General features: G+C 36.5%; 3 protein-coding genes across 5 annotated transcripts in view; 1 reads left to right on the forward strand and 2 right to left on the reverse strand.

The window, feature by feature from the left end:
- Positions 1-11,498, forward strand: part of sclt1 (sodium channel and clathrin linker 1) — a 15,235-nt gene extending 3,737 nt beyond the window's left edge. The window contains exons 4-18 of the mRNA XM_016491728.1: positions 699-748; positions 1,232-1,304; positions 1,562-1,617; positions 3,529-3,658; positions 5,040-5,162; positions 5,633-5,698; positions 6,760-6,830; positions 7,179-7,269; positions 7,365-7,456; positions 8,921-9,098; positions 9,206-9,304; positions 10,257-10,328; positions 10,420-10,494; positions 10,990-11,135; positions 11,228-11,498. Of these exons, the coding sequence (XP_016347214.1) occupies positions 699-748; positions 1,232-1,304; positions 1,562-1,617; positions 3,529-3,658; positions 5,040-5,162; positions 5,633-5,698; positions 6,760-6,830; positions 7,179-7,269; positions 7,365-7,456; positions 8,921-9,098; positions 9,206-9,304; positions 10,257-10,328; positions 10,420-10,494; positions 10,990-11,135; positions 11,228-11,492 (1,587 nt within the window). The 3' untranslated portion in view covers positions 11,493-11,498. The remainder of the gene's footprint in view (positions 1-698; positions 749-1,231; positions 1,305-1,561; positions 1,618-3,528; positions 3,659-5,039; positions 5,163-5,632; positions 5,699-6,759; positions 6,831-7,178; positions 7,270-7,364; positions 7,457-8,920; positions 9,099-9,205; positions 9,305-10,256; positions 10,329-10,419; positions 10,495-10,989; positions 11,136-11,227) is intronic.
- An 823-nt stretch (positions 11,499-12,321) lies between these two features.
- clta (clathrin, light chain A) lies at positions 12,322-21,069 on the reverse strand. 3 transcript variants are annotated; one of them, XM_016491732.1, is made up of 7 exons: positions 20,770-21,069; positions 18,713-18,741; positions 16,678-16,795; positions 16,471-16,582; positions 15,199-15,252; positions 13,763-13,798; positions 12,322-12,639 (listed from the first exon to the last, which is right to left on the reverse strand). In XM_016491732.1, exons 1-7 carry the CDS (start codon positions 20,954-20,956, stop codon positions 12,468-12,470), a joined length of 708 nt encoding a protein of 235 aa, XP_016347218.1. In that variant the 5' UTR covers positions 20,957-21,069; the 3' UTR covers positions 12,322-12,467. The 3 variants fall into 3 exon arrangements, with proteins under 3 accessions (XP_016347218.1, XP_016347219.1, XP_016347220.1); XM_016491733.1 differs by lacking the exon at positions 13,763-13,798; XM_016491734.1 differs by lacking the exons at positions 13,763-13,798; positions 15,199-15,252 and having other exon boundaries at positions 12,323-12,639; positions 20,770-21,068.
- Positions 21,070-21,616: 547 nt separating this feature from the next.
- nansa (N-acetylneuraminic acid synthase a) lies at positions 21,617-25,522 on the reverse strand. Its single transcript, XM_016491729.1, has 6 exons — positions 25,274-25,522; positions 24,438-24,653; positions 24,028-24,127; positions 23,255-23,409; positions 22,833-23,099; positions 21,617-22,095 (listed from the first exon to the last, which is right to left on the reverse strand). Exons 1-6 carry the CDS (start codon positions 25,403-25,405, stop codon positions 21,886-21,888), a joined length of 1,080 nt encoding a protein of 359 aa, XP_016347215.1. The 5' UTR covers positions 25,406-25,522; the 3' UTR covers positions 21,617-21,885.
- Between the last annotated feature and the right edge of the window lie 267 nt (positions 25,523-25,789).

Here is a 25,789-nt window from a genome sequence, read left to right on the forward strand (position 1 = left end):
TCAGTCTGTGTGCACTGAATTTATTTAATACACGAGTTTCACAATTTGAGTTGAATTACTGAAATAAATGAACTTTTCCACGACATTCTAATTTATTGAGATGCACCTGTACTTGAGATGCAGATAGAACATATAAAGTCTTGTTTACAGAGTAAATTGAACAACATTGAGTTTATGCTTAAAACAAGAACACATGTCCGTCAGTGGGGTATGAAATCTTATTTTCCCTTTTAATAAAAGTAGTTTTCTTGAGCCCATTGGCAAATTTTTTTTCTTTTTTTAATAATAAGCTCACTCTGTTTTGATCAATTTCACCGTAAACACGTCTCTTTATTTTATATCATTTTACTTCTTAAGCAAATGATTCAAGAATCTTTTAGACATTTGCACTAGAAAACAAGACAAAAACAATGATGAAGATATACTGATGTATCATGTTCCATTCAATTTATTCCATAAGTTTTCTTGGTCTTACAAAGGTCTTAAAAGTCTTAATTTAAATTCATAACCCTGCAGAAACCCAGAATAAAGGCTTGAAGGACTTGGGAAATTATCTGTAGATCTGTAAAATCTTTCACTTTTTTTTTTCTTCTTTTTTTTTTTTTTTTAGACCGGGGATGGGGTCATGTTACTTCTGAAGCCATATGATAGCTTAATGACTTTTTCTTTTTTTTTTTTTTTTTTTTTTTTTTTTTTAGACCGGTGATGTGGTCATGGAATCTGCAGCTCCCTGTCTCTCAGACAGAGGGTGAGTCTCTACGGCCTTAAAAAACATGCTACTACAGTCTCTGGTTCAAGTCCTCTACTATTTTAACCATGCATCCAGTTCATAATTAAACAAAAAAATGAGGCCTTTTCATGAACACCATGTCACTAAATTATCTCATTTTGAAAGAGTGGCAGAAATTTGTACTGAACTTGTATGAACTGAATGTGTGCTGTTGTGTTCTGTTTAATTTTCTCACCTTTTACCTTATTTTATTGTGATGACAACTTTTTCATATTTTTGCATATTTCTTTATTTAGAAAACATAAAATGTAGTATTAATTTTTTCTTTTTAATTATGTAATACATGTAAAATGATAAACTATTGATTGTAGTATACTGTAATTACAGTATTATTATAACTGTACTGCTATGTAATCCACTATTATGGGACCCTAAATGTTAATAACCTATAATCTTAAATGTTTTACGATGTTGTTTTCTGACCTGGGTGTGTGTTTTCAGTCTAATGGCTCCTCTAATAGAAGAATATGACAGGCACATACAACAGATGGAGATGCAGCTCAAGTTCTATCAGGTACACATTGCTACCCAACACAAATGCTTACACAACATAAATGCTCACATTACAGTGAGGTTTTATGACTGTCAGGGCTTGATGGGGCTGATTTCATGCTGTCAGCTTTAAAGTGCAGTTTAATCCCAAGTCAAGTGAATTTGTCCTATAATAAGTTTGCCATTCAAGAGTACGCTTTCCCTCAGTCTCTCTCAATCATCATCCTCCTCCCACCACTCACTCACTCACACGCTTGTTTCTCCCTGTCAAACACTCAGAGGCAGATGACAGACGTCAAAGCAAGCCTGGAGCAGGTGGTTAAGGAAAATGAGCGGTAAGAGCTTTCGAATGGATCTCCTGCTGATTTCTCCATCCAGCCACTGATTTATTATCAGAGTCAGTCAGTGCTAACAGCTTCTGCACCGCAGGATGAGGTGGCTTTGGTAATCACAGCCCACCCTTTATGTAAATTCACTTTATTTGTGGGAGAAAGTTTCGTGCCCCAATCTAGAGTAGGGCCCTATGATTTCTTCGATGTGGAAATTGCGGACGGAATCGTGGAATCCAATCACAAAAATGTATTATATAACGTGGAATTTCACAGAATTTGCCAAATTTTGGATGAATTAATCAAAAGTAGGTTAGTGCACTAAAATCAAACCGCCATATGGACTAGTTTTTGAGAATATTAGGCCGCAAAAATGCTATTTAAATAAGGATCCTGCATGTTCTGCGTGTCTCTGTGTGAATGAATGGCACAGACGCGCGGCTTCATTTACTACACACACATACTGAAGCGTGTGCACTCGCTGTGTTTTCAGCCTCTGCTGCCTCAATATATGAGTACATGAACACATTAACATAATCTTTAGAACTGCTCTGAGAGTCACTTCATGAGCATTTTACAGTTTCTTTTGAGAAAAACTATGGTCATATATATGCAATCAAAAACTAAAGGGCTTTACAGCCACCCGTCAAAATAAAAGTTTGGTTTAACTTGAAGAAACTGTGACAGAAATTACTTAAGTAATTGCTTATTGCTTAATGTAATGATACATATAATTGTAAATAATACAATTATTATTAAAATGTTGTTTTTCTGGAATATTTACCAGAAAAATGTAAATACACTGCAAAGTATTTCTGAAAATATAAATTAAATAATAATTAATACATTTATCAAATTGATTGATTATTTAATTAGAGATGCTTTTGATTATTAAAAATGTAATGAAAATTAAATCCAGAAAATTAAATGAAAAAAAAAACAACAACAGAATTTGGTACGAATAAAACTGAATTTGAGGGGGGAAAAATCGAAAACATATGTCATAGGCCTTAAAAATGTCATTTTTGTTAAATATTTAATAAATTGATGTTAAATTGTTTCATGATTTCAATCAGTTAGACATGCTTTTGATTTTTTTATCACAAAAAAAATTTGAAAAAATTAAAATAAAACTCAATTTGGAAAAAAATCTAAACCGATTTCATAGGGCCCTACTAGAAAAACATGCACCCCCACCATGATCTAATTGTCAGTATTGTATAGTTATTAGTGCTGTCAAACCATTAATCATGATTAATCGCATCCAAAATAAAAGTTTTTGTTTACATAATATATGTATGTGTACTGTGTATATTTTATTATGTATATATAAATACACACACATACAGTATATATTTAGAAAATATTTACATGTATATACATTTATATATTTATATTCTTATATTTTATATTATATATAAATATATTTAATATATAAACATAACATATGCATGTGTGTGTATTTATATATACGTAATAAATATACACAGTACACACACATATATTATGTAAACAAAAACTTTTATTTTGGATGCGATTAATCATTTGACAGCACTAATAGTAATAGAACACAAAATGACAATTTAAGCAATTAAACATAACAGATCCAACAATATTTACATGAAAAAAGAAAAGCAAAATGACAATTAAATCTTAAATGATTACATTTATTAAATGATTAAATTAACTATTAAAATTAACGAAAAAACTATAAACCTTGCTTTTAAATGTATCTACTTTCTTCTGACACTGATTTAATTTGATTGTGTACTCCTGCCAATCTATTAATAGGACCTCGACGTCATGAAAGTCCGTTTATATTTCAGAACAAATTAAAGCATGTCCGCAGATAATTCCCAAAGGTTTACGAAGGTTGACCTTTTGCAATAACTGTGTATATTAATTTTTTATTTGCAGGCTTCATGCAGAGCAGAGAATGTCCATTGAAAAGCAGTTGCAGTCTCTGTCCACTGGAACAGGAGGAGACGCAACAGCAGATGCAATCGCCATTAGCAATCTCGAGGAGCAGGTCAAGTGTGCCGTGGAGGTGAATATCCAGACCTGTTCCAAAACCACCTCTAAACTCCCATGAGTTGGTCTGTGGCACCACAAACCCACAGGCACTTTTCTGGCCCTGTATTCCAACTCTCGTGATCCGGGGTTATTCCCGCTTTAAAGCTTCGTTCTTTAGTTAATACGTGATGAGACGGTGCAGATCGTGTTGTGCTGAGGGAATGGGTTTTAATCAGCGTGGAGTACGCTCCAGGTGCTCCTGAGGATTACATATCAACACTTGACATTACGGAGTAATGAGATATTAGTGCGTCACTCATCAAGCGTTTCCACTTTCAGCCCGACATTGCACATCTTTGCCCTTCTTTAGGGAGCAGTTCACCAGCATGTTATGCTGCAAATCACATCTAAACCTCTCTAGAGAGAGCATCAGTTCAAGTCAAGTCTCAAGTGACTTATTCTTGAGTTTGTGGACTTTCTGGTTCATATTCACATTTCTAATTTCCTAATTAACAGAGAATGAAATAATTAGCTATAAATGAAACATCCAGTGAGACATCTCTCTGCCTCTTTCTCATCGTAAAGGTGGTAATACAGAAAGGAAGCAAAGTGAAAAGAATAATAGTAACTGCATGGCTGTATTATATTATATAATATGTATCTGTTAAATATTAGTATTTATTGGATGTTTGCTAATATCAAATAAGCAATATTGTGAATATTTGCAAACTGTGTGCTAGTTTTCCCACTACTTGTTTTGCAAAAAGAATGAGAGCATTAAGACTAAAATATTTTAATAGCATCTCTGGTTTAAAACTCATTAGCAAAAAAGGGTGATAGATCTGGGAATATGATTCATTCATGCAAATCGGTTTTTGCAAACTGTCCGTTTTAATGAAACGGTTTGAATTCAGCAGTTCATTTGCATTAATACTCAGGAGTATTCACGGACATTTTACATTTTGAAATGTTTTTATAAAAACACAAGTCAATTTGCGTCAAAATGAAATTTAAATGCATTCTGAGTCATAGCTAAAACTTTTAAAACCTTTAATTGCTGTAGTTATAAAATCTCTTGCATTCAGTGTATTTGCACCAAAATATAATTGTTAGTGCAGTTACTGTAATTAAGCAAATCTCAATAAACATGATTTATTTTTCCTCCTTTATGCTTTAATGTGCAAGAGAAATATGTGTATTCTCTGCCAATAAATCTCTTGACCTTGACATTGCTAGCATCATAATTAAATTCTCTACAAGTTGAGCTACAGTATAAATTTGTCAGTTAATTTCAGTTAACATTGCGTCTCAGATAGCAGTGGTATTCAGAGAGAGGTTTAGATGCACATTCATGGAAGGCCACAATCATTGTCTGTTAACCTTCAATTTGATTTGTTCTGTGTGTGTGTCTCCAGGAGAAAGAACGGGCTCTTCAGATGTGGCAGACAGCTTCACAGGAGTTGGATCGACTGCAGACCCAGTACCAGAGCTCCATAAGTTACGGACAAATACACGCAGTTGAACGGCAACACATGCAGGTTACGGTGTTTACATACTAACACTTTCACATGTTCAAGTTCAGTCTGTTTATAATGCATGTAGGAGGTCATAGGTTTCTTTTTAAACTCGACACACATAAGCATAAGCACATCGATAAGCACATATTTGGTGGCCATACTCCTATTTGGTTTCTGAAAACAATTCAGTATCCTCTTTAATTTTCTCAGTTATTTCAAGAATAGGTAATATGATGATTGAACACTAGAGGGCAGTGTTTAACTACATGCAGTCACAGTTAACAGAACAAACAGACCCGCAGCATTTTCCAACAATTATACATAAACCAGCAGGCATGCTGGGCTGAATTATTTGAATATATGAATTCAGTATTAGCTGTTGGCTGTAAAATATTGGCTTAATTGTGGCTTGAAGCTTATTATAATACACATTAATTAATTATTGAAATGCTTTGTCTGTGCTCTTACTGACAATCACTGTGCTGTTTCAGAATCAGCTAGCGCAGGTTCAGCAACACAGCCAGAAGTTCCAGCTGACCAATCAGAAGCTGGAATCAGTAAGACTTCCTCTTTCATTATGTAAACAATACTGGTTAAAATCTAAGGCCTGGTTTCACAGACAGGGTTTAGGTTAAGCCAGGATTAGGCCATAGTTCAGTAAGGACATTTAAGTATCTTTTATAAACATGCCTTAGAAAATAACTTTGCTTGTGTGCATCTTGAGACAAAACAACGGCACTGATATATTTTAAGATCAGTCAGTGCAAATTTCTTTCAGTTAAAACAGCCCAGATATACATTTTAGTCTGGGACTAGGCTTAAGCCTTGTCTGTGAAACTGGGAGAAGATCTACTGTACTTTCCCCTGTTTATATTGTGCGGGTCCATTGTTTTCATCAGATTTATTCTAATGAAATAATCTTCCATGTTTTTTGTTTTTTTTACAAAATGTTGTAATTTTCTCCACCTTTGAAATAATTTATTTTATTTTTTTTACTTTTTTTGTTGTCTGTTCTCACATAATTAAATCATTACCATATTTTTTATGTTTATGTATTTATTTGGTGAATAAACTCTTTTTATTTTGTGATAATGGCCTGTACCTTATCCCTTATATATGTCATCAGCCACGTTTCATGATCCAATGGATCAGGTGGATAAAATCAATCCACTTTTCCCACTGAAAATGGTTTTATCAAAAAATGTTGAGAAATATCATTTTACATGTTTATGAAAGGGTTTCATTAGTGATATCATGGCCATGTACAGTGAGTTGTTATGCAAAGGTTTTAAAGGCCTAATCCTTGTGCTGTCTTAGTCACATGCTTTTTTCACACTAGTCAGAACGCCACCTGTTTGACTGAGTGTTGTTCATTGTTTAGCCTGTGTGTGTGTGTGTGTGTGTGTGTGTGTGTTGGTTGAGGAGAAATACTACTCTATTCGTGAATATTTAATAAGCAGTGTAGCTCTCACACACCCACCTTTTTCACACCTATCCCATCTCGACCTCCAAAACCCCTCCATCCTGTCCTTCTTCCTTTATCCTTGCGAATTTCTTTGAAGTGTGTGTGTTTGGCGTAATGCCCGGCCGGCGTTCATGTCTGTCCTGTCACACTCAGACCAATCAGCAGTTCCTGAAGACGGTGGCGGAACAGAGCAGTGAGCTGGAGGAGTTACGCAGCCAACTCAGGTAGCGTTCCAGGTGGCCAACCCTTTAAGACTTAACCTTGACTCGAGTTCTGTTTGGCTCATATGTTTATAATTCAGTCAGCTCCGTGTGTTTATCATGATTTTAACACAACTTTAGTGCAGTCACATTTACTCCAGAAGTCTGAAAATGGGTTTTCTCACTGCTTTTGAAATGCCTCTAAAACTTTCTGATTTTCTAAGATTGGTGCATTTTTTTCCTGTCATCTTACTATTCTATCAATAAGAAGAAATAAAAAGGTCAAAATTTAGAAAGTACTAAAAAGATCAGCTGTGTGTGTGTGTTTGTGTGTTTGTGTGTGTGTGTGTGTGTGTGTGTGTGATGTTTCAGGCAGGCAAAGCTTGAGCAGAGATCTTCTGCGACTAAAGTGGAGGAGATGACCAGACTCCTGCAGAATGTCCAGGATCAGATGCAGAGGAGGGTGAGAGACAGACAGCTTGCATACACTGTTAATGTTGCTATTATTGTGCTTATGTAATTATTTTCTAATAATGTCATGTTTGTGTAATGGTGCAGGAAGAGGACGCAGCAGAAGCTCAGGGTAGAGAAGAAGCATCTGATCGGAGACTACAGCAACTACAAGCAGCACTGAAGCAGCTAGAAGCCAGGTGAAGTTTAATAATAAGTCAATACGATTTTTTTTTAAGAAATAACACTTAAATTCAGCAAGGATCCATAAAATTAATCAAATAATATGGTGAAGACCATTTTATAATGTTACAAAAGATTTGTTTCAAATTAATGCTGTTCTTTTGAGCTTTCTATTCATCATAGAATAATGAATAAAACATACCACGATTTACACAAAAATAAGGAGCATAGCCATTTTCAACATTGATAATAATAATAATAATTAGGGATGCACGATATTATCGGACCAATATTGGAATCGGCCGATAATGGCTTTAAATGTAAATATCGGCATCAGCCCGATTTGAAAACTTATGCCGATATGTCTTGCCGATAAGAGGAATACATTAACTCACATGTGCTCAGGGTGTGCTAGCGATTAGATCAAGTCAGCATTGTGGCTCATTCTTGAAGCAAAGTTTTGCCTGAATGGTGATTGGATTCCCTGTTTTGGATCGCTGTATTTAAACTGAGAATGCACGTACAGAATGACACGTTCGGTGTGTGATAGAGTAAACAGTAATAGAGTGGGGGAACAATGACGTCACTTTGTATGCGGATCGGCTGTTAGCATCACTGGTTCCCTCGGCAAAAAGCCAATGGGATTTTTTCATAGGCTTTTGGATTACCATACTGTTGGCCTACTTCTAATAAAATTAAAGCAAAATACACAAATAATATTTAGACTGTGTTTCTGATTAAATAAAGCAGTATTTATTTAATTCTAACAAATAAGTTCCTGTTAAAAACTAACCAAAATTTAAAAATAACTATATATCGGTATCGCATTGGCTATCGGCCAAAATGAGTTGAAAATTATCGGATATCGGCAAAAATCCAATATCATGCATCCCTAATAATAATAATAATAATAAATGTTTTCTGAGATTCAAATCAGTATATTATAACGATTTCTGAAGGATCATGTGACACTAAAGACTGGAGTAAAGGCTGCTGAAAATTCAGCAGACTTAATAAATTAAATACATTTAATTTTAAAATATGTTAAAATAGAAAACAGCTCATTTGAGTTGCAATAATATTTTACAATATTATACTACTGTTTTTATGTACTGTTACAGTATAATATTATACTACTTTACTGTATATTTGATTAAATAAACGCAGTCTTGGTGAGCATAAATGTTTAAAAACGTAAAAAAAAACACATTTTAAACCAACCCCAAACTTTTAAACAGTAATGTACATCTGAAGTTTTAAAACAACTAAAAAAAAAACTGACCCAGCCTCCAAAAAAGAAAAGATATACAAAAAAATATTTGCACATATTACTGCATTTATTTTTACTAATAAACATGCAAGTATGTAATAATGTGACTTTGTTTTTTTGCAAAGGAGTTTGTATAGATTGTTTCCTTTTTTAATTCTTATTGAAAATATGGATGTATGTTATTTTATTTATGTTTTGTTTTGTTTTTCAGACTCAAAGCTGCAACGCAGGACTCTGAGTCAGTGCGCAGGAAGCAGACGGATTGGGAGCGGCAAGTGGGAGACCTGCAGGGTCGCTGCGCCTCTCTGGAAGAGGAGAAATTTGAAGCCCTCAGTCGCCTCCGCAACTCTATCCAGCTGGCTGAGGAAGCCTCGCTTCAGAGAGAACAGGTCACGCTCCAAATAAACGCACCGCACAGGCCCAATTCAAGAGCTCTTCTATACGTACCTGACTTCTCAGTCTAAAATCATTTTGCTGTGTTTATATGTTACTCTAGGCTCAGCTGAGGGAGAAACAGAGAACAGAAGAGCTGGAGAAGATGAAAGATGCCATGAAGCAGCTGATCCAGGATGCTGCCATGCGCACCAGGAAAGAGGTGATCACTGCTAATGTTCTTGAACTTTCAAAGGGAGACAACAGAATACGGCATCAGGTCTACTCTCAGACACGTTAAATTAGGCTTTGCTCCAACCCTAGTGAGCCTACCTAGATAATATTTTTGGCACCATGAGAAGCATTTTTATAGTTCTTATAACTATTGGTGGAAGCACTCACTTTTTGGCGTGTTGGCACTACAGGAACTAGGAACTATTTTAGCTTTTAAATAAAGCATAGTTTCAAACAAGCCTACCATGTTCTTACCAATGTTATTATCCATCACAATATCTTACTATTTTATCAGTGTGTGGAAAAAGCTTATGTTTAGCTTACCTGTCGAGAAGAGTCTCTTTTGAACATCTGAATTGAAAGTCAAACATTTTATCAAATTGCTCCATCCTGTTGTCTGTCTCTCTTTGGCAAGCCTATGAATTTTGGCAAGCCTATGAATATGGTACTATAGACATTGCCCTACCCCGCTCATATTGTATTAATTTTATTTGTGCAGGTCTTAAAAAAGGTCTGTCTCTCTTTGGCAAGCCTATGAATTTTGGCAAGCCTATGAATATGGTACTATAGACATTGCCCTACCCTGCTCATATTGTATTAATTTTATTTGTGCAGGTCTTAAAAAAGGTCTTAAAAAGTCTTAAATTTGAGCTTAAAAATCCTGCAGAAACCCTGTTTTCCCACGATCTTTAACAGCATTAAAGATTAAAAGCAAATGTACTTCCTTGAACCCTGTAGAGCTCTATAGCTAAAAATAGCCTGACTGTTAGCACTGGCATGGCATGGTTATGGCACAGTCAAATCAGCGTCATTCTAGTTTCTAATTTTAGTGCTTTGACATTCAGCTAATCTGTGATCACAGTGTACATATATATATATTGTTATTTGCATCTTTGAGTGTGGCTCATAATTCGGAATGTTTTCTTTTCCTCCTTTTATAGGTAGAGAGTGTCCGTAAGCAGTGTAACGTTCAGATTCATCGTATGGCTGAGGAGCTTTCTGGCCTGCAACTGGTGACACATTCATCAGCATATGTACAGATGTGTATAGCTACAACTGTCACCATTGCAAATCAACATATTTCTGCTGTGGTTGTGCGTGTAGGAATGTGCCGATAAAGAGACACAGATTGAAAGAGCCCATCGGGAGAGAAAAGCTGTGGAAGAGGAGCTGGAGAAGGTGAAAATAAATGCACAAATTTTACTCCCATAATTAAATGTACTAAGGCTGTATGTTGCTGTGGTGATATCAAATTTAAAGGGATAGTTCACCCCCAAAAATTTCTGTTGAACACAAAAGAAGATATTTTGAAGAATGTTGGTAACCAAACAGTTGACGGCAGCGATTGACAGTATGGAAATACAGTGGAAGTCAATGGCTACCTTTAACTGTTTAGTTAACAGCATGGAAGTCAATGGCTACCGTTAACTGTTTAGTTACCAGCATTCTTCAAATATCTTCTTTTATGTTCAACAGTAGAAAGAAAGCTCTTATTGATTTAGAACATGAGTGTGAGTAAATGATGACAGAGTTTTCAATTTTGTGAACTAGCCCTTTAAGGAGTGTTATTAGGTATGATGTGACAGTGCAAATAGAAAACAGCTGTTTTAAATTTTAATAATAACTGTTTATTGAATTTTTGATCAAATTCAAAAAATTGTGTTTGTGTTGTAGGTCTATAAAGAGGGCCGAGTTGGAGAGCCTGAGATGAGGAAGATGGACGCTCTCCATCAGAGATGTTTAAATGCTGAACGACTGAAGGACGAAATGCAACTCACACTCAACAGCACTAAAAACACGATGAAGAAGATGGAGATGGAGTGAGAACATGCACACACTCTCATAAACTAGACAGAGGGCAAACATAAAGGTGCATTCATAATAGTTTGCTGCCTCTCCTGTGCTTGTGTAGGTATTCAGAGGAGCTGTCGCGCTGTCAGGAGGAGGTGCGGAGGCTGCAGTCCACGCTGACGAGTGCGAGACAGGAGAGTACAGCCATCAGTGAGGAGAGACTCATGCTGCAGCAAGAGAGCCAGCAACTGCACAGAGACATGGAAGCACTGCGCAAAGAGTGTGCGCTCGCTCAGAGACGTGCCAAACAACAGGTTACAAATAACTGCATTCTCATAGACCAGGGGTGTCAAACTCAATCCCTGGAGGGCCAGAGCCCTGCATAGTTTAGATTCAACCCTAATTAAACACACCTGATCCAACTAATCAAGTCTTTCAGGCTTATTTGAAAGCTACATGGTATGTGTGTTGAAGCAGTGTTGGAACAAAACTCTGCAGGGCTCCGGCCCTCTAGGAATTGAGTTTGACACCGTATTTCTAATGTGAAACACAAAATATATTTAATGTAGTGCTGTCAAACGATTAATCGCGATTAATCGTATCCAACATAAAAGTTTTTGTTTACATATGTGTGTGTACTGTGTATATTTATTTTATATATATATATATATATATATATAAAAGACACACACATACAGCATATATTTTGAAAATATTTACATGTATTTACATGTATATATTCATATAAATTATATCATATATAAGTATATTTAATATGTAAACGTAACATATTTTTCTTAAATATATACATGCATGTGTCACTTTTCAAACGTGTTTAATCATACTGAAACAGAATGGAAAACATGAGGCGACATTCACTGGGGTGCAGCTCTGTTCTTCAACAACTTGTGCCATAATCTCACAATGAAGTGTAGAGGACCAGTCTTTATGTACATAGTTACACACACACACACAGGCTAATATCCACCATCTGTATACAACATTCACAAGACGTTTAGTACTGTATTCCCGACCAGCTTATGAGGGAAATGCATAGATTGATAGTGTCACAATGCCACACACCGTCTCTACATGGAAAAATGAACATGGCGTTTGGTCCTTAAAATAGACACCAAAAATAAAAACAATCTGAACAACATTGTTATATATATATGTATATATTTATAGATTAAATATATATATATAAACATATATAGATAAACCCATATCATATTATGTTATAATATAATATTGATTATTTATATATGGAAATTGAGCTCAAAACCATTGGGATGGGACCACAAAGGAATCAATCAATGGCTGCTGGGACTTGTGGTTTTAAAAGACTCCAGAGGCGGAGCTTAGCGAACGAGCGGGGCCTGTTTAAGAGAGATGAGGACTGAACGCATGCGGGAGACGTCCTTGGCCTGCTTGCTAGTCTTGGGGTTGAAATCGCAAAGGCGCGCCACACGCTCCCATTCCGTGCCGGGACTGTTCTCATCCAGCTCAGACACCATGGCTTCCTCGGCCGCCCTGCCGATGAGAGATCACAATCAGCTTGGGACAGAAACCGGAAACACTCTCAGACACGTCCCGCTTAAGCACACAACCGCTGACCTCCTGAATGTTTACATCATGAGAAAAAGATGACTGAAAAATTACTTTCCAGCAAACTCACAGGTTTTTGAAATTGCGTTTACCAAAAGGAGATTCTAAAATTGGTTAAAATGTTTCCTGAGGTTCTTCTTTAGGAGGTAAGAGGCAAGAGTACCAAAGCAGCTCTGTGTCTGGGTGAAACTCAATGGTTATTTACATCCAACAAGAACACATTCATAGAGACATTCTTCAGGTGACCACATCCAAAACAGATGGTAGTTTGAGCATCATGCCCCCAACCCACCATTACCAGAACTAGTCTTGATCCTGAAGGCAGGAAAAGGTTCCAGAACAGCCACAATGAAATTTTGCAGCGATTCAGTTGGTTAAAACAATTTGTTGTACTTTGAAAGTCCTTATATTGTGGGACATTCCTCATTTCTTGACGGTAGGAGGAATGTCAAGGAATCGTGTACGCTAATGAGCCTGGCTTCAACGTAGCGATTGACAGGCCAATTAGCGTATTTTAACCACTAAATCTTTGTGCAAAGGCTGAAAGTGCCATGCGTTGGCAGTGACCAAAAGCGGGGCCTTCTGCTGAGCATGGGGGAACTAAACCAAGTTTCTGGCAAGCCAAACGCTAAAGAGCTCTTAACATAAAAAAAAATAATAAAAAAAATCTTCAGAGAGATTTTGGAGACCATATTCGACTATTCCCGTTTCCTCCCGGCCCGTTACCAACCCTTTCCGCTGCTGTGGACTCAGTCCAGTAGAGTTGCATTAGCCTCTCCACTATCACACAATATACACAGCAAAATGGGTATGAAAAGCCAATGAGGTAAATCACGGTCACAATCAACTACATCAACGCACAGGACTAGTGCACCAACACATAACCACAAAAGGACATCCAGAATCTTATTTTTAGCAGAAACATGTTGATAATAAAAACAGCAATTCATTAGTGTAGAAATTGGCAATAAATGGTGTTTGTTCCCTGAGCATATTTGGTTGTCTTGTCTTTATTTTTTCTTTTTGTACTTTTTTTTTTTTACTTAACTGGTCTAGGCGGTAGCAAGGATGGTTAATGTGAGTGCTTAAAGGTGCATAGAGAAAAGAAAAACAAGGAGAAACAGATCACAAGTCAGATATATAGAAAACCAAAAGAAATGAGATTTATGCAGATGACCAAAGCAGGCATGCACTGTTCAAAACCCAAGTCATCTTAGGAGTGTTTCTAAGTGCGCTTAGCTTGCAGCCGTCATTGATGTATCTCAACTGGCGCTTCAGTTGAGAGACATTTACCAAGCAAAAGAAAAGCAGCTAATGTTTATAATAGATCTGCAGATAGGGCTGGGCAAAAAAATTGATTTTTCGATATATCGTTTTTTAAAATGTGGTCGATTCAATATCATCTGCAGAATAGGCAGAAGCGGTAAGAGGTCCATGATGAGGGCTGCAGAACTAAGAGGACAGTTACAGTTCTAGTCTGGGACAGCTTTGCTCAATCTAGGCACACCGTACTCTAAAATATTCCATCTAACAGAAGCAACTAGGTGTCCGGCCAAAGTACAAACCATGAGATAAAGGTACACCAAGTCTCCAAGTCGGTTTATTAAAAAAAAAAAAAAAATCAACTAAACATTTGACCATGTTGAGATTGGAATCAGCCAACAAATGGAAGTCACTAACAAAACTAATTGACAGTCTTGCCAACCAATAATGTAATATTAAGATATCAAAGATAAATAAAAATGTTATAATAAATAAATAAAAGATATAGTGTGCCTTAATATAAAGTGATAAAAAAAGATTAAAAAAAAAAGATGTTAAACTTTGGTAACACATTAAAATTAATAATTAAAAAAAAAAAAACATAAGAGGGAAAAACATTTTTAGCAATTGCACCACTGGCTGGTTTATTTATTTATTGACTGGCTAGACACGTAGTTGCTTAGAAATTCACTAGTGCTGTATTACAGAGACGCTACTACTGCACTAAATACAACTAGTATAATAAATAATATCAATTAATATTAATGCTAGACAATAAATAACATTGACTAATTTATACAAATGTTTAGACATATCTTGAATATCAAGAAAGTGCAGACATTGTGACAAATGCATGACACAAACAAACGACAAAAAATGGTTAAACATTTTGTAAATGATCAAGAAAAATTAACAAGAAAAAAATACAAATGTGACAAATGAGACGAGACTGAATGAGCAAGATGGATATAAAATCTGATATGTAACAAACATGAGGGAGGGGCGGAAAAAAATGGACAACATGCATAGTGTGCAGAATTATCTGTCCAATTAGTCTAAAAAAATAAATAAATAAATAATCACCCTGTTTTTAATATGAAGTTAACCAAAAGTTTGGTTAGAAATGTGTAAGAGGAACAGGTGATGAAAAAAAGTTGAGATGCAGGAAAAGGAGTTACTGAGATGCATGTGAAAAGAAAGGATGTTAGTTTAGCAACATACACATAACCAATCAGATCAGCGAAGGGTTGTTTGTAGAAATCCTCATCCAGCACCCTGGGAGTCCCAGAGGAGAGCAGCGAAGCAGGAGAGAACAGAGAGAGTGGTAAAAAGGAGAAAAATAACACTCATACAGAGCCAGAACACACTGCAGTGTTACCATACCAGTGTTAAGACCAGGCCAAGTACATAAAAGTAGACAACACGGCACACGAGAGAAAAAGGCAGAGACAAACAGGACACACAGAAACAAGGAATTCACATTCAGAGGAATTAGGACAGCTTTACAGAAAGAGGAGACATGTAATTTTAATTTTTATTTTATTTGTACCAAAACATACTCATAATTTCCACTGGGATGGAATGGAAACGTAATTTTTGACCCAATATCGCTTACTTTCCTTTCAGCACGTCTATTGATAAAGTTAATTCAAATGCTTCACTGAAGCAGAAAGAGCTTTCCATAGAGCTCATTCCATTCTAATAGCTAAATACAACATCTTGTGGCAATCATAGATATAGTAACTGCTTCGGATTGGATGAGGCATGATCATGTGACCAAAACACTGCAGAAGAGTCCAAGGGCACAATCACATGACCATTCAACAAGGTCAGATAGCTTCTTCACTGTTCTCTCATATCATTATAGTCAAATCAACACTCTTACGTTACTCAAAATTTGTATTTTGAATGTTGTGAATGTTTGAGCCACTATTTACTATACCAAAAAATGAGGCTGGGTAAATTAAAAGTTCCACTTTTGAGTCAACTATTCTTTAATGGAACAGTTCACCCAAAATTGAAAACTTGCTGGAAGTTTATTTTTGATTATAGACTCGCATTTTGGCCAGAAGCAACGGTTTAAAGTTAAAATGCCTTCACAAGACATTAACTGATGGACTGGAGTCATGTGGATTATTGTGATGTTTTTATCAGCTGTTTGGACTCATTCTGGCGGCACCCATTCACTGTAGAGGATTCATTGGTGAGCAAGTCATGTAATGCTAAATTCAAATCTCTTCTGATGAAGATACAAACTCGTCTACATTTTGGATGGCCTGAGGGCGAGTACATTTTCAGCCAATTTTCCTTTTTGAGTAAACGATTTCTTTAAGAAAAAAAGAATATTTCCCTTTGAATACACTTAACCAGCATACACATTGATGTCGAGTACGATGGAGAAGCCATGCACTTTCTAGTGCTTTTGTAACCAAAACAGCAAGAGAGAAACTAGGCCTCTTCTATAGATTCAGCTGCTTGAATAGTGTCGTGTACCTGTTGTTGACTTTGGTCTTCTCCAGCTGCTCGTTCTGCCTGGTGTGCCACTCCTCCAGCTCCAGCTTCGCTTTCTCCTTCCACTCTGCCTCCTGCTTACGGGAGTTAGCATCTGAAAAACAGCAGAGGGAACATCTGTCAGCCCTAAATGAACCTTACAGTTTTAATATATCTTAAGGAGAACATATACGTCTATGCTCAAGTTACCAAGCTGCTCCAGCCTCTCACGCTGCTCCTCTCTCCACTTCCTCAAGCTCTCCGGCTCTGCCTGCAACCGATCAGCACTGGAGATGGCCGCATACAAATCTGAAGGACCGTTACTCTCCTACAGAACACAAGCAGCAATAATCAGCGGTCCAAACCATACAATCTCAGTATACTATTTAGTTGATGCACTTCTTTAAAGCATCAACTCATTTGGATGAGTGATTTGTCAATTTTAATTATTCAAGTTTATATATTTTAATTGGAAATACAAAACTGGCTTGTTAAAATGTGAGTGACTAGTAACACTAGGCATTCACTTTCCTGATCACAGGCAAAGTTTACACTGTAAAGCCTGTCATATAAGATTAGTCATAAAAGCAATTTTAAAATGGAACAGTTTATTATCTTTAGGCTTTTTTTTTTTTTTTTAAGTTTGCATATGCATTTTATTTACTGCACCACATTTGATACAATAGGCTTTTATGGCCTATAGAGTGTGGTATATAGTGAGAAAATAGAGCTCATACTTGAGGGGAAAAAAACACCTGAGTTTTATTCAGAGGCCCAAACTGAGCAAAAATATACAATTTAGTGTAGCTGCTGTTATTCTTATAAAAATCTGAAATTCTGATAGCTTGTAATGTAAATCTTCCAATAGCATGACATTTAAAAGCTATTTGACATGACATTTAAAAGACATTTAAGACATATAATGCAATGCAATACAATGATGATTTTGAAATAAACATTTCTCAAAAGCCTGATTGATGTAACTTATTTGTAGGGCTGCCCTCGACTAGGGATTTTTCTGGTCGACTAGAAGTCGTTCATTTTAAGCATTAGTCGACTAATCGCACGTTTATGAATAAACCATTTAAATCATTATAATGAGCCTTTAATTGCCTACATAGCCTAATAAGCGCTCAAGCACCATAAGCGCCTTGCATGTTTCATAAGGATTACATAATCTGAAAATATTTGTCTTCCATTTGAATTGGTTCATTTGAAAGTAGACATTTCACTCTCTATAGATATATTTTTAATGTCTGTAAGGCAAAGATATAGCCTACACAGAGTTTCGCGCTCAAGTTCACGGAGACCGAGACGCCAGAAAGCACATCTTGTTTGTGTTCATTATTTTACAAAAGCGCGTTGTTATTGTAAATGCACACAAATAAACGTAGAGTCTTTACAGATTTGAAAGGTGTATTACTCTTATCTGTATGACCAAAAATGACGGAGTATTTTAAGAGCAAATGAGTGCACCGGTGCCTCCATCTGTCCTGCAGTGAGCGCTACTGTTCAGCTTCCACACTTCGCACAGACACTTCAATAGCGCACATTTCTCTAAGTTAACATTAGATTGAGTGGCCATGTAAAGCTGCTAATACTTACATATTTCAGATGATAAGCCATATTTGTGGTGGATGAGTGATAGGTGAGCATTTGGATGTCCTGCCGGATGTACTGTATTACCACATAGACCAGCTGTTAACGATCTGCGTGACTTCGCCAATGTGGATTTTTTTCTTTCCTTTCCAAGCCTCTTCTGGTCGACTAACGATTAGTCGACTATTAGGGGGCAGCCCTACTTATTTGACACATTTTAAGATGGTTTTCCTAAAAAATTATGTATGGATAAACAAGTAAACCCAAGTTGCTTTAATCTTGAAATATCACCAAAAAAAAGAAAATTATCCTTATGTTTACTTTATGCTGAAAAACTTACATTTTTCATCATGTTTAGAAATTAATTTAGAAATTCATGTATCAAATTACAGGGTTAATAAATTAATCTAACATTGTCTTAATATACACAGCTATTTAGAACCAGTGCTTGAAAGGAACCAAAGGTTTAAAGCAAGTCTAGATTTAGTCTTTTGTTCTGTTCTCATGCACACTGCATTTCCTATCATCTGTATTATAAATACATTCAAGACAATTCTATCTTTAAAAAAAATACAACTCCTATGTAATATTTTTAAAATAGTGTTCTGAGTTTGATGGAACAATAAATAAGCCATCAAAGTCTTACCCCGTGCAGATCTCCATTCAGTGCTCCACCTGCCAAGATAAAAGAGAGAGAAGAACATGGATGTGTTAAAAATAGTCAGTTTTCGGTCAATTTTTCATGATTCGCAATTTCGCATACAATCCATCTGTATGAATCACCCTCAGTCACTGAGTGAAAACACATTAGACAAAGGCTATTTAGCCTTCCTGTAGCTCAAACAGTAGAGCATGCCGCCAACAAGTGAAGGCTGTGGGTTTAAGTCCCAGGGAATGCATGAAACTGAAAAAATTATGCATAACTTGAATGCAATGGAAGTCACTTTGGATAAAGGCATCTGTCAAAAAGGGTTTTAAAAAAAACAGCAGTTCTTTTGCAATAACGTATAGTCCATGACAAAGCATTATTTTAGTGTTGAATTGTGGGACAGGATATACAGTCTTTCCTCCTGCCTAAGTCTCTGGTTTTGCTGACTTCTTTTCCTTTCTTCCTGAATCAGTGGAAAACATCATGCAGCATTTCTTTACTAGAAGTGATTTAATCAGTAACACCAACATTTTCATCAAGAAATACATACTAAGCATACAATTAATAAAAGACTACATATTTTCAGCACATGAAAATCCATTTTTAACCCAAGCCTGAATTAATGAACAGACAGTATACAGGCCTGACTGATTTTTTGCAGACTGTACTGCATAGTACCTCCAAGACTGTTGTCTTCAGTCATCCTAGACCGAAGTCAGACCGTGCCTTTGTGCCTGTGAAACAACATCCCCATCATCATTTATTCAAATCTTTCGGCCAAAGCAACATTCAAGCCAACGGCCAGTAAAAAGGGAATACCAGACACTTGTGTAGATTGATAATGTAAGGTGTGATTACAAACCAAGACAAAGGTCTCCAAAATACTATAATTTCAGTCAGTCCATGGTATTAAATTAATTTGAAAAGGTGTAATTATAGTTTAGGTACTTGTAGAGACTCAATCAGCCATGAGATACTTGTGATGGAAATGTATGCCTTGAAACCTAGTGAGCTGCCTACCTAAAAAGACTAACTGTGAACATATTAACTATTAAATATGAATCCCTTATGCAACTCGCTTTGGATAAAAGCATCTGCCAAACGTGTAAGTGTTTTTGGGCATCAAAGACACTATAGAATCTTTAAAACAAAACCTTTTGGCCATCACAGTTGAGTTCAAATCGATCATTTCTGGCCGAACATGACAGGCGCGTTCGAGTCAATCATTTCTGGACGTTACAAGCATGTTCGAACTGTTGAATAGAATATTTCTGGCCATCAAATGTGCGTTCAAATCACTAATTTTCGTGGATTAGGGCGCGTTTAAACACGCAATAAGCTTTTTATACTTCCATGGCGGCTTTGATGCCATTTAATGCTGTCTAAATAGGCATCTCAATGCGTTTGGATATACAGCAGTGGTCCTGTCATAACCTAATCTAAAAGATGCCTGGACACTTCATTATAAATATATAACGTTATAGGAACTACTCTCTCTCTCTCACTCACACACACACACAGCCTTTAATCCAAAGGTCATTATATAATAAAAACTCCATCAACGTTCAAGGAACTGGAATTTTGCTGATACAACCATTAACGGTAACTTACTACAGTAATCAATCGACTCAAAAATCGAAAATTATCTCCTCTGAACCCGAATACAATTGCAATTAAACCGTTAAATGAGGTCTAATGTTACCAGAGGGAGATTCATAAAGAGCTGAGTTAACGAAAGATAACGCCATTTTCCTTCTTCCTTTAACTAACGTTACCAGTCCATTAAGTAAAACATTAGGACATTTAAACAGCTATTTGAACACGTTTTTGGCAGTGTGATCTATATACACAGCACAGCATGTATTATTTATACACACTCCGCGTTACATCATATAACGTTACACATAGAGCTCTGAATGAAGGCAGGCTAGCTGGCTGGCTGGCTATAACGAGCGAGTTAAACAGTTCTTTGCTTGGGTGTCTGACTGATCGCTTTCAAGATTATAAAGAGAGTAACGTTATTTATTTTTTTGTTCGTTGTCGTGTAAGCCCACCGTCGGGGTCTTGGTTCAGGGATGAAGGCACTTCTCCGCTGTCCAGAATGCTGAAGCCCTCGTCATTCTCGATGCCCGCGATTTCACTCTCCTGCTGGGCCAGAAATGCTGCCGCCGGGTCCTCGTCTGCCCCCACGCCGTTGCCTGCGCTTCCTTGAGGGTCACTGAGCATATCAAAATCGTCCATGGTTCGCTAAATGTGTTTGGAGTGAGAACAACTGAAAACAAAAACCACCCTACTGTCTTCTTCGTCGACGGCTCCAATGTCAGTGGGGGAGGTGCTTAAGAGAGAACGGCCGCGAAGGAAACTGGCGCTCAACCAATCGGAGTTGTGTATTTTTGATGAGCAGTTCTATTGTCCATACAAATGGCGAGAAGTTGAGTCGCCGACCAATAAAATGACTAAACCGTGGCTGTGCAAGTCCCGTGATCATCAGCGTGCCCTGATAGGGCGTTGCAGCAATATGGGATTGCATACGTATCAATCTATAATGAATATAAACAGGGTTTGTCATGAAACACTGACAGCGTAGTGCCCTTCACAGAAAGAATCATGCTGGACTTTGAAGGTGAACTGAAAGCAACATTTCTGTGTCATTTTAGTTGCAAAGGAAAACGCCTGATTCTATCCCAGTAAATAAATAAACAAACAAACAACATGTAATGGTCATATCCTGCATTCATGTACCATGGTATTTAAAAAGACAATTATGGTGCTACCATGACACACACACACAGTATATACACACACAAAAAAATCCAATTGCTCACTAACTCAAAACAATCAACATTCATGGTATTAACCAATTAAATTGATCATTTCTATGGATAATAATATAGCCCTACACCTTTTTGATTCCATTAATTCACCTTCAAAATAAAACAGATTTCCATGGTTTTTAGCTCCATTATTTATTCAACAGTATTTGGCAAATAATAACCCATATTAACAGCATTAAAGGCATTTGTTGTATTGTTGCATTTGTCTCTGTCTGCCTATCAGACAAAACATAATGCCATTTTAACTGCGGTTCTAGAATAATGCATTTAATTTTGGCTAAAGTATCTCAATTTCTTTCCAGTCTGATGAAGAATGACAGGCGGAGACGATTTTCCTCAAGCTTTGGCTTTTTTGCCGTAGTTGTCGACTGCATCCTCAGTGACGCTCTCATCCTCATCGATGTCTATTGTAACTTTCTTCCCCACCATCTGGAAGATGTCTTCTGGAGCTACACCCTTAGGTTCTGCTACTTTCACAGACAGCATGTCAAGGGTTAGTTCTGTACCTTTCGGGATGGCTGTCTTGGCCACCACAGATTTCCCGAGCTAGAGAGGAGTGAAAGATGTAGAAGAGGAATTATAGGAATGTTTTGACGGAGCAGATTACTTGATGACAATGTGGTTGTGCTGTTCAAAACAAACATCCCACCAACATAAAAGAGAAGAAGCAAAGTTAAGGAGGAGTAGTGATACTGGGTAGCCAATGGATAAAGATGATGGTTAAAAAAAAGAAGAAAAAGTTAAGACAGGATGTTTTGGAAGGAAACAGGGCAAGAACAGGAATGCAGTGGCAGGAATGCAACATAAGATGGAAAGAGAATGGAGCTGTAAAACAGATAGGGTTGAAGTAGACAGAAAGTGCTACAACAGTACAAATTAATTGAAATGAAGCTATGTAATGAAAATCTTAAACATGAAACACTTAAATTGAAAATTAAATTAATAAATTAAAGCTAGATAGAAATATCTATTTAAAATGACAAAAGCACACAAAATTACTAAAACTTAAACTAAAATGAAAACTGAAAATATATTTAAAAAGTAAATAAGTAAAAAAATACATTTAATTCAATTAATTAAGCATTATGTAACTAATGCTATTAATGCATTATGCTAAATATTATAATAGCAACATTTTTAGAGTTAGTATGTTTGAAAAATAACCCCTAACCCTAAGTATGAGCAATAGTAATAGCGATGCTTGCCTCTTAGCGCCACGTATGTCATGACATGTGAACGTAACAAAGTGAAAACGAATGCATTTCCACTGGTTCTTATTGCACCTTATCATGGCATGGCACCTCGCAGGGCAGCATGCGCTTCACCCCAGTGCCCAAAGCTCTCTCCACAGTGCGGATCGATCGCACCAGCTCAGCCAGCTCTTCAGGCTCCAGAGATGCCGCATGATCGCTGCCTTTCCAGGTCTTGTCCAAGGTCACGTGGCGCTCCACGACCTTTGCTCCCAGTGCAACTGCCCCGACTGTGATGCTGATCCCACTTTCATGGCCTGAGTAACCAATGGGAATGTCTGGAAATTCTTTTTGATATTCCTGTAGGTTGGGGGAAAAAAGCATATTTAGCTAATCGTATAGTTATATTAGAAAAAGTGAAAGTGCCGACCACGGTGATTGGGATTTTGATACACGTGCTGTACTTGAAATAAATCAAATGCATTTCTGAGTGTGTAAAGAGCTGGTTTCTTTACCCTGATAACCCGCAGGTTGACATCCTCAGGTTCTAGAGGATATGCACTTGTGCACTGCAGGATGCAGAAGTTCTGGTTGTGTTCCTTCACAGTTTCATAAACACGGCGCATGGTCTCCATGGACTGCATTCCGCTGGACACTACCATGGGACGTCCTGAACACACACAGACAAGCATCAGAAGTTATATTGGTTTCATAATTAGTTTTAAGAGTGAATTATATATTTTAATTAATAATATTTATAACCTATGCTTATCATGGATGCATGTATTTGATGTAGTAAATAATTATAGTAAAACAGTAATACTCTGAAATATTATTTTAATTTAAAATGTAAAATTGTCTACTTTAATATATTTTATATCGTGCTGCTTAATTTGTGAAAACCTGGATAAATTTTTTTGGGATTCGTTGACTAATAAAAAATTAGATTGAACAGTATTAATTTGAACTAAAACAATTTTTAACATTATAAACGTCACTTTTGAATGTGCCGAGTAAACGTATTAATTTATTTTTTCCAAACTTTTGAACAGTGTGTGTGTGTGTGTGTGTGTGTGTGTGTGTGTGTGTGTGTGTGTGAGTGTGTGAGAGAGTGAGAGAGAGAATATATTTAATATTTTAATTTATATGTGGTTTCAAAATAAATACTGGGGGGATTTACCAAGAACATTAGTAAAGATCTTTAAGATATTTAGCATTTTTAAAAATGTTACATCTTATTGATTGTTTGTGATAATAATAATAATACATTTAAATATAAAAATGGCACCTTTTTGGGCAGTTTTTTTGAGGTAGGGAAAGTTGTTGGTGTCTCCAGATCCAACTTTAAAAAAAGGCACATTGAGCTCCTGCAGGAATTCTACAGCCATCTTAAACACAAGCAGACAAAAAAAAAATACTACAATTAACATACATGACATTCTTGGTTATAATATAGGAGCACATCAGCGTAAAGCATCACTTTCCCATGGTACTGCTACAGTACTTTTGTAGGAGCCAGCTGTAATATTCACATGACTAATGAGAAAAATAACAACACACATGACTTTTGGTATTTGATGTAATCAGCAGGCTCCTGTTAGCTTTCCTTGCTAGCGGTAAGCCTGAAGCCAAAAGAAATAAAACACAGATGCTAGTCTAATAGTCTGCGCATGCGTTCTGCGGCTGCAACCCGCTCACCTCGTCCATTCCGGACGCAGTGAAGAAGATGCCCACTTCTTTAGCGTACTGCTGCAGCTCTCTGTACTGCTCGTGGCTGAACTCTAGATGGCGCTTGTGCTCTCCGTATGTTTTTCCCCAGGAGTGTTTGGAGGTGTACGGCCGCTCCAGAGCTTTCTTATTGAACTTAAACTCCAGCTCACTCTTCTGAAACTTCGCACAGTCTGCCCCGCAGTCCTAGTATAGAAGAGGAATAGTTATATACAATAAATCATATCGGAAATTATGTAAAATAACGAGACCTTAATGACAACGGAAAAATTGTATTACAGTCTTTTATACTGTATATAGTCTTATTATATACTCATGATATACTGATATGGTATATTATTATAACATCTTTTAATTGTTTTATTGAATAATTCCATTGTAAACTAAATGCAGAGTATATACTCACTGTTTTCTTTTAGAAAAGAACCCAAAATTAGTACAAGAACTAGCACTTGTATCTATTAATAATGTGTAAAAAGTATTATTAAACATCTTAATAAGTAGGTTTATGATCTAAAAACTTTAAAGATATTCTACGGCAGACTTCCAGAGTGTAAGGAAGTGATTTGAGAAGCAGTTCTGAATGAACATTTCCAAGTATTTTATGTCCAATCTCAGATTAAGTAGTAACCCGACACCTGTCGTGCACTGTACCACTGACGTTTTAAAAAAAACATGCATGAACAGTAATTAAACAGTCCCCGAAACAATTAAAACATTTTTCCAAAACATTTTTTTAACTTGCAGGCTCACCGCCAATAATAAATGTACAGTACCGACGTTGATTAATACAAATAAACTCGTACCTTTGCCATCTTGATCATTTTCTTGGCGATTTCAATGTCTCCCTGATGATTCTGTCCGATTTCTGCAATAATGAAACACGGGTTGTTTCCTCCGATCATGCGACCGGGACATAACTCAAATTTAAGAGGCATTTTAAATCCAGATGCACAAACACAGCAAGAAAAGCCTCAGAAATGACAGGAGTGAGTCTGTCTCACTGCTTTACAAATGCCGAGATGAAAGAGCCCGTGGAACTTCCGGGTTTATTAGTGCACACGCCCATGTTTTTCAAAATAAAAGTTTTTTTGTTTCGTAAAAGACTGAACGCTTATTATTCATCATCTTTATTGGGCTCTTTGTTAAATAATGTTTTAACATCTAAAGTAATGGTTTAACCTACTAAAAATTCGATAAGTATTTTAGTCCAGGGGCATACATAAAAACATATGCCACATTTTGTGTTCTGTGAAGTTTAGGCTTCTTATTTAGAGAAGTTGTATTTACATGTATTGAAGTTCACAGTTGTATTTTTTGTT

The sequence above is a fragment of the Sinocyclocheilus anshuiensis genome, unplaced genomic scaffold, assembly GCF_001515605.1.
Source record: "Sinocyclocheilus anshuiensis isolate Anshui unplaced genomic scaffold, SAMN03320099.WGS_v1.1 scaffold50, whole genome shotgun sequence".
NCBI lineage: Eukaryota > Metazoa > Chordata > Actinopteri > Cypriniformes > Cyprinidae > Sinocyclocheilus > Sinocyclocheilus anshuiensis.

Excerpts from the sequence above, each read along its gene's own strand:
- clta (XM_016491732.1), bottom strand. The coding sequence starts at position 20,956 with ATGGACGATTTTGATATGCTCAGTGACCCTCAAGGAAGCGCAGGCAAC. Across the intron at positions 16,796-18,712 it reads TGAATGGAGATCTGCACGGG|GAGAGTAACGGTCCTTCAGA; the intron begins GTAAGACTTTGA and ends TGTGTTCTGTAG. Across the intron at positions 15,253-16,470 it reads AAGACCAAAGTCAACAACAG|GGTGCTGGATGAGGATTTCT; the intron begins GTACACGACACT and ends TGGGACTCCCAG.
- nansa (XM_016491729.1), bottom strand. The coding sequence starts at position 25,405 with ATGCCTCTTAAATTTGAGTTATGTCCCGGTCGCATGATCGGAGGAAAC. Across the intron at positions 23,410-24,027 it reads CAAAAAAACTGCCCAAAAAG|GACGTCCCATGGTAGTGTCC; the intron begins GTGCCATTTTTA and ends GTGTGTGTTCAG. Across the intron at positions 23,100-23,254 it reads TCAACCTGCGGGTTATCAGG|GAATATCAAAAAGAATTTCC; the intron begins GTAAAGAAACCA and ends CCCAACCTACAG.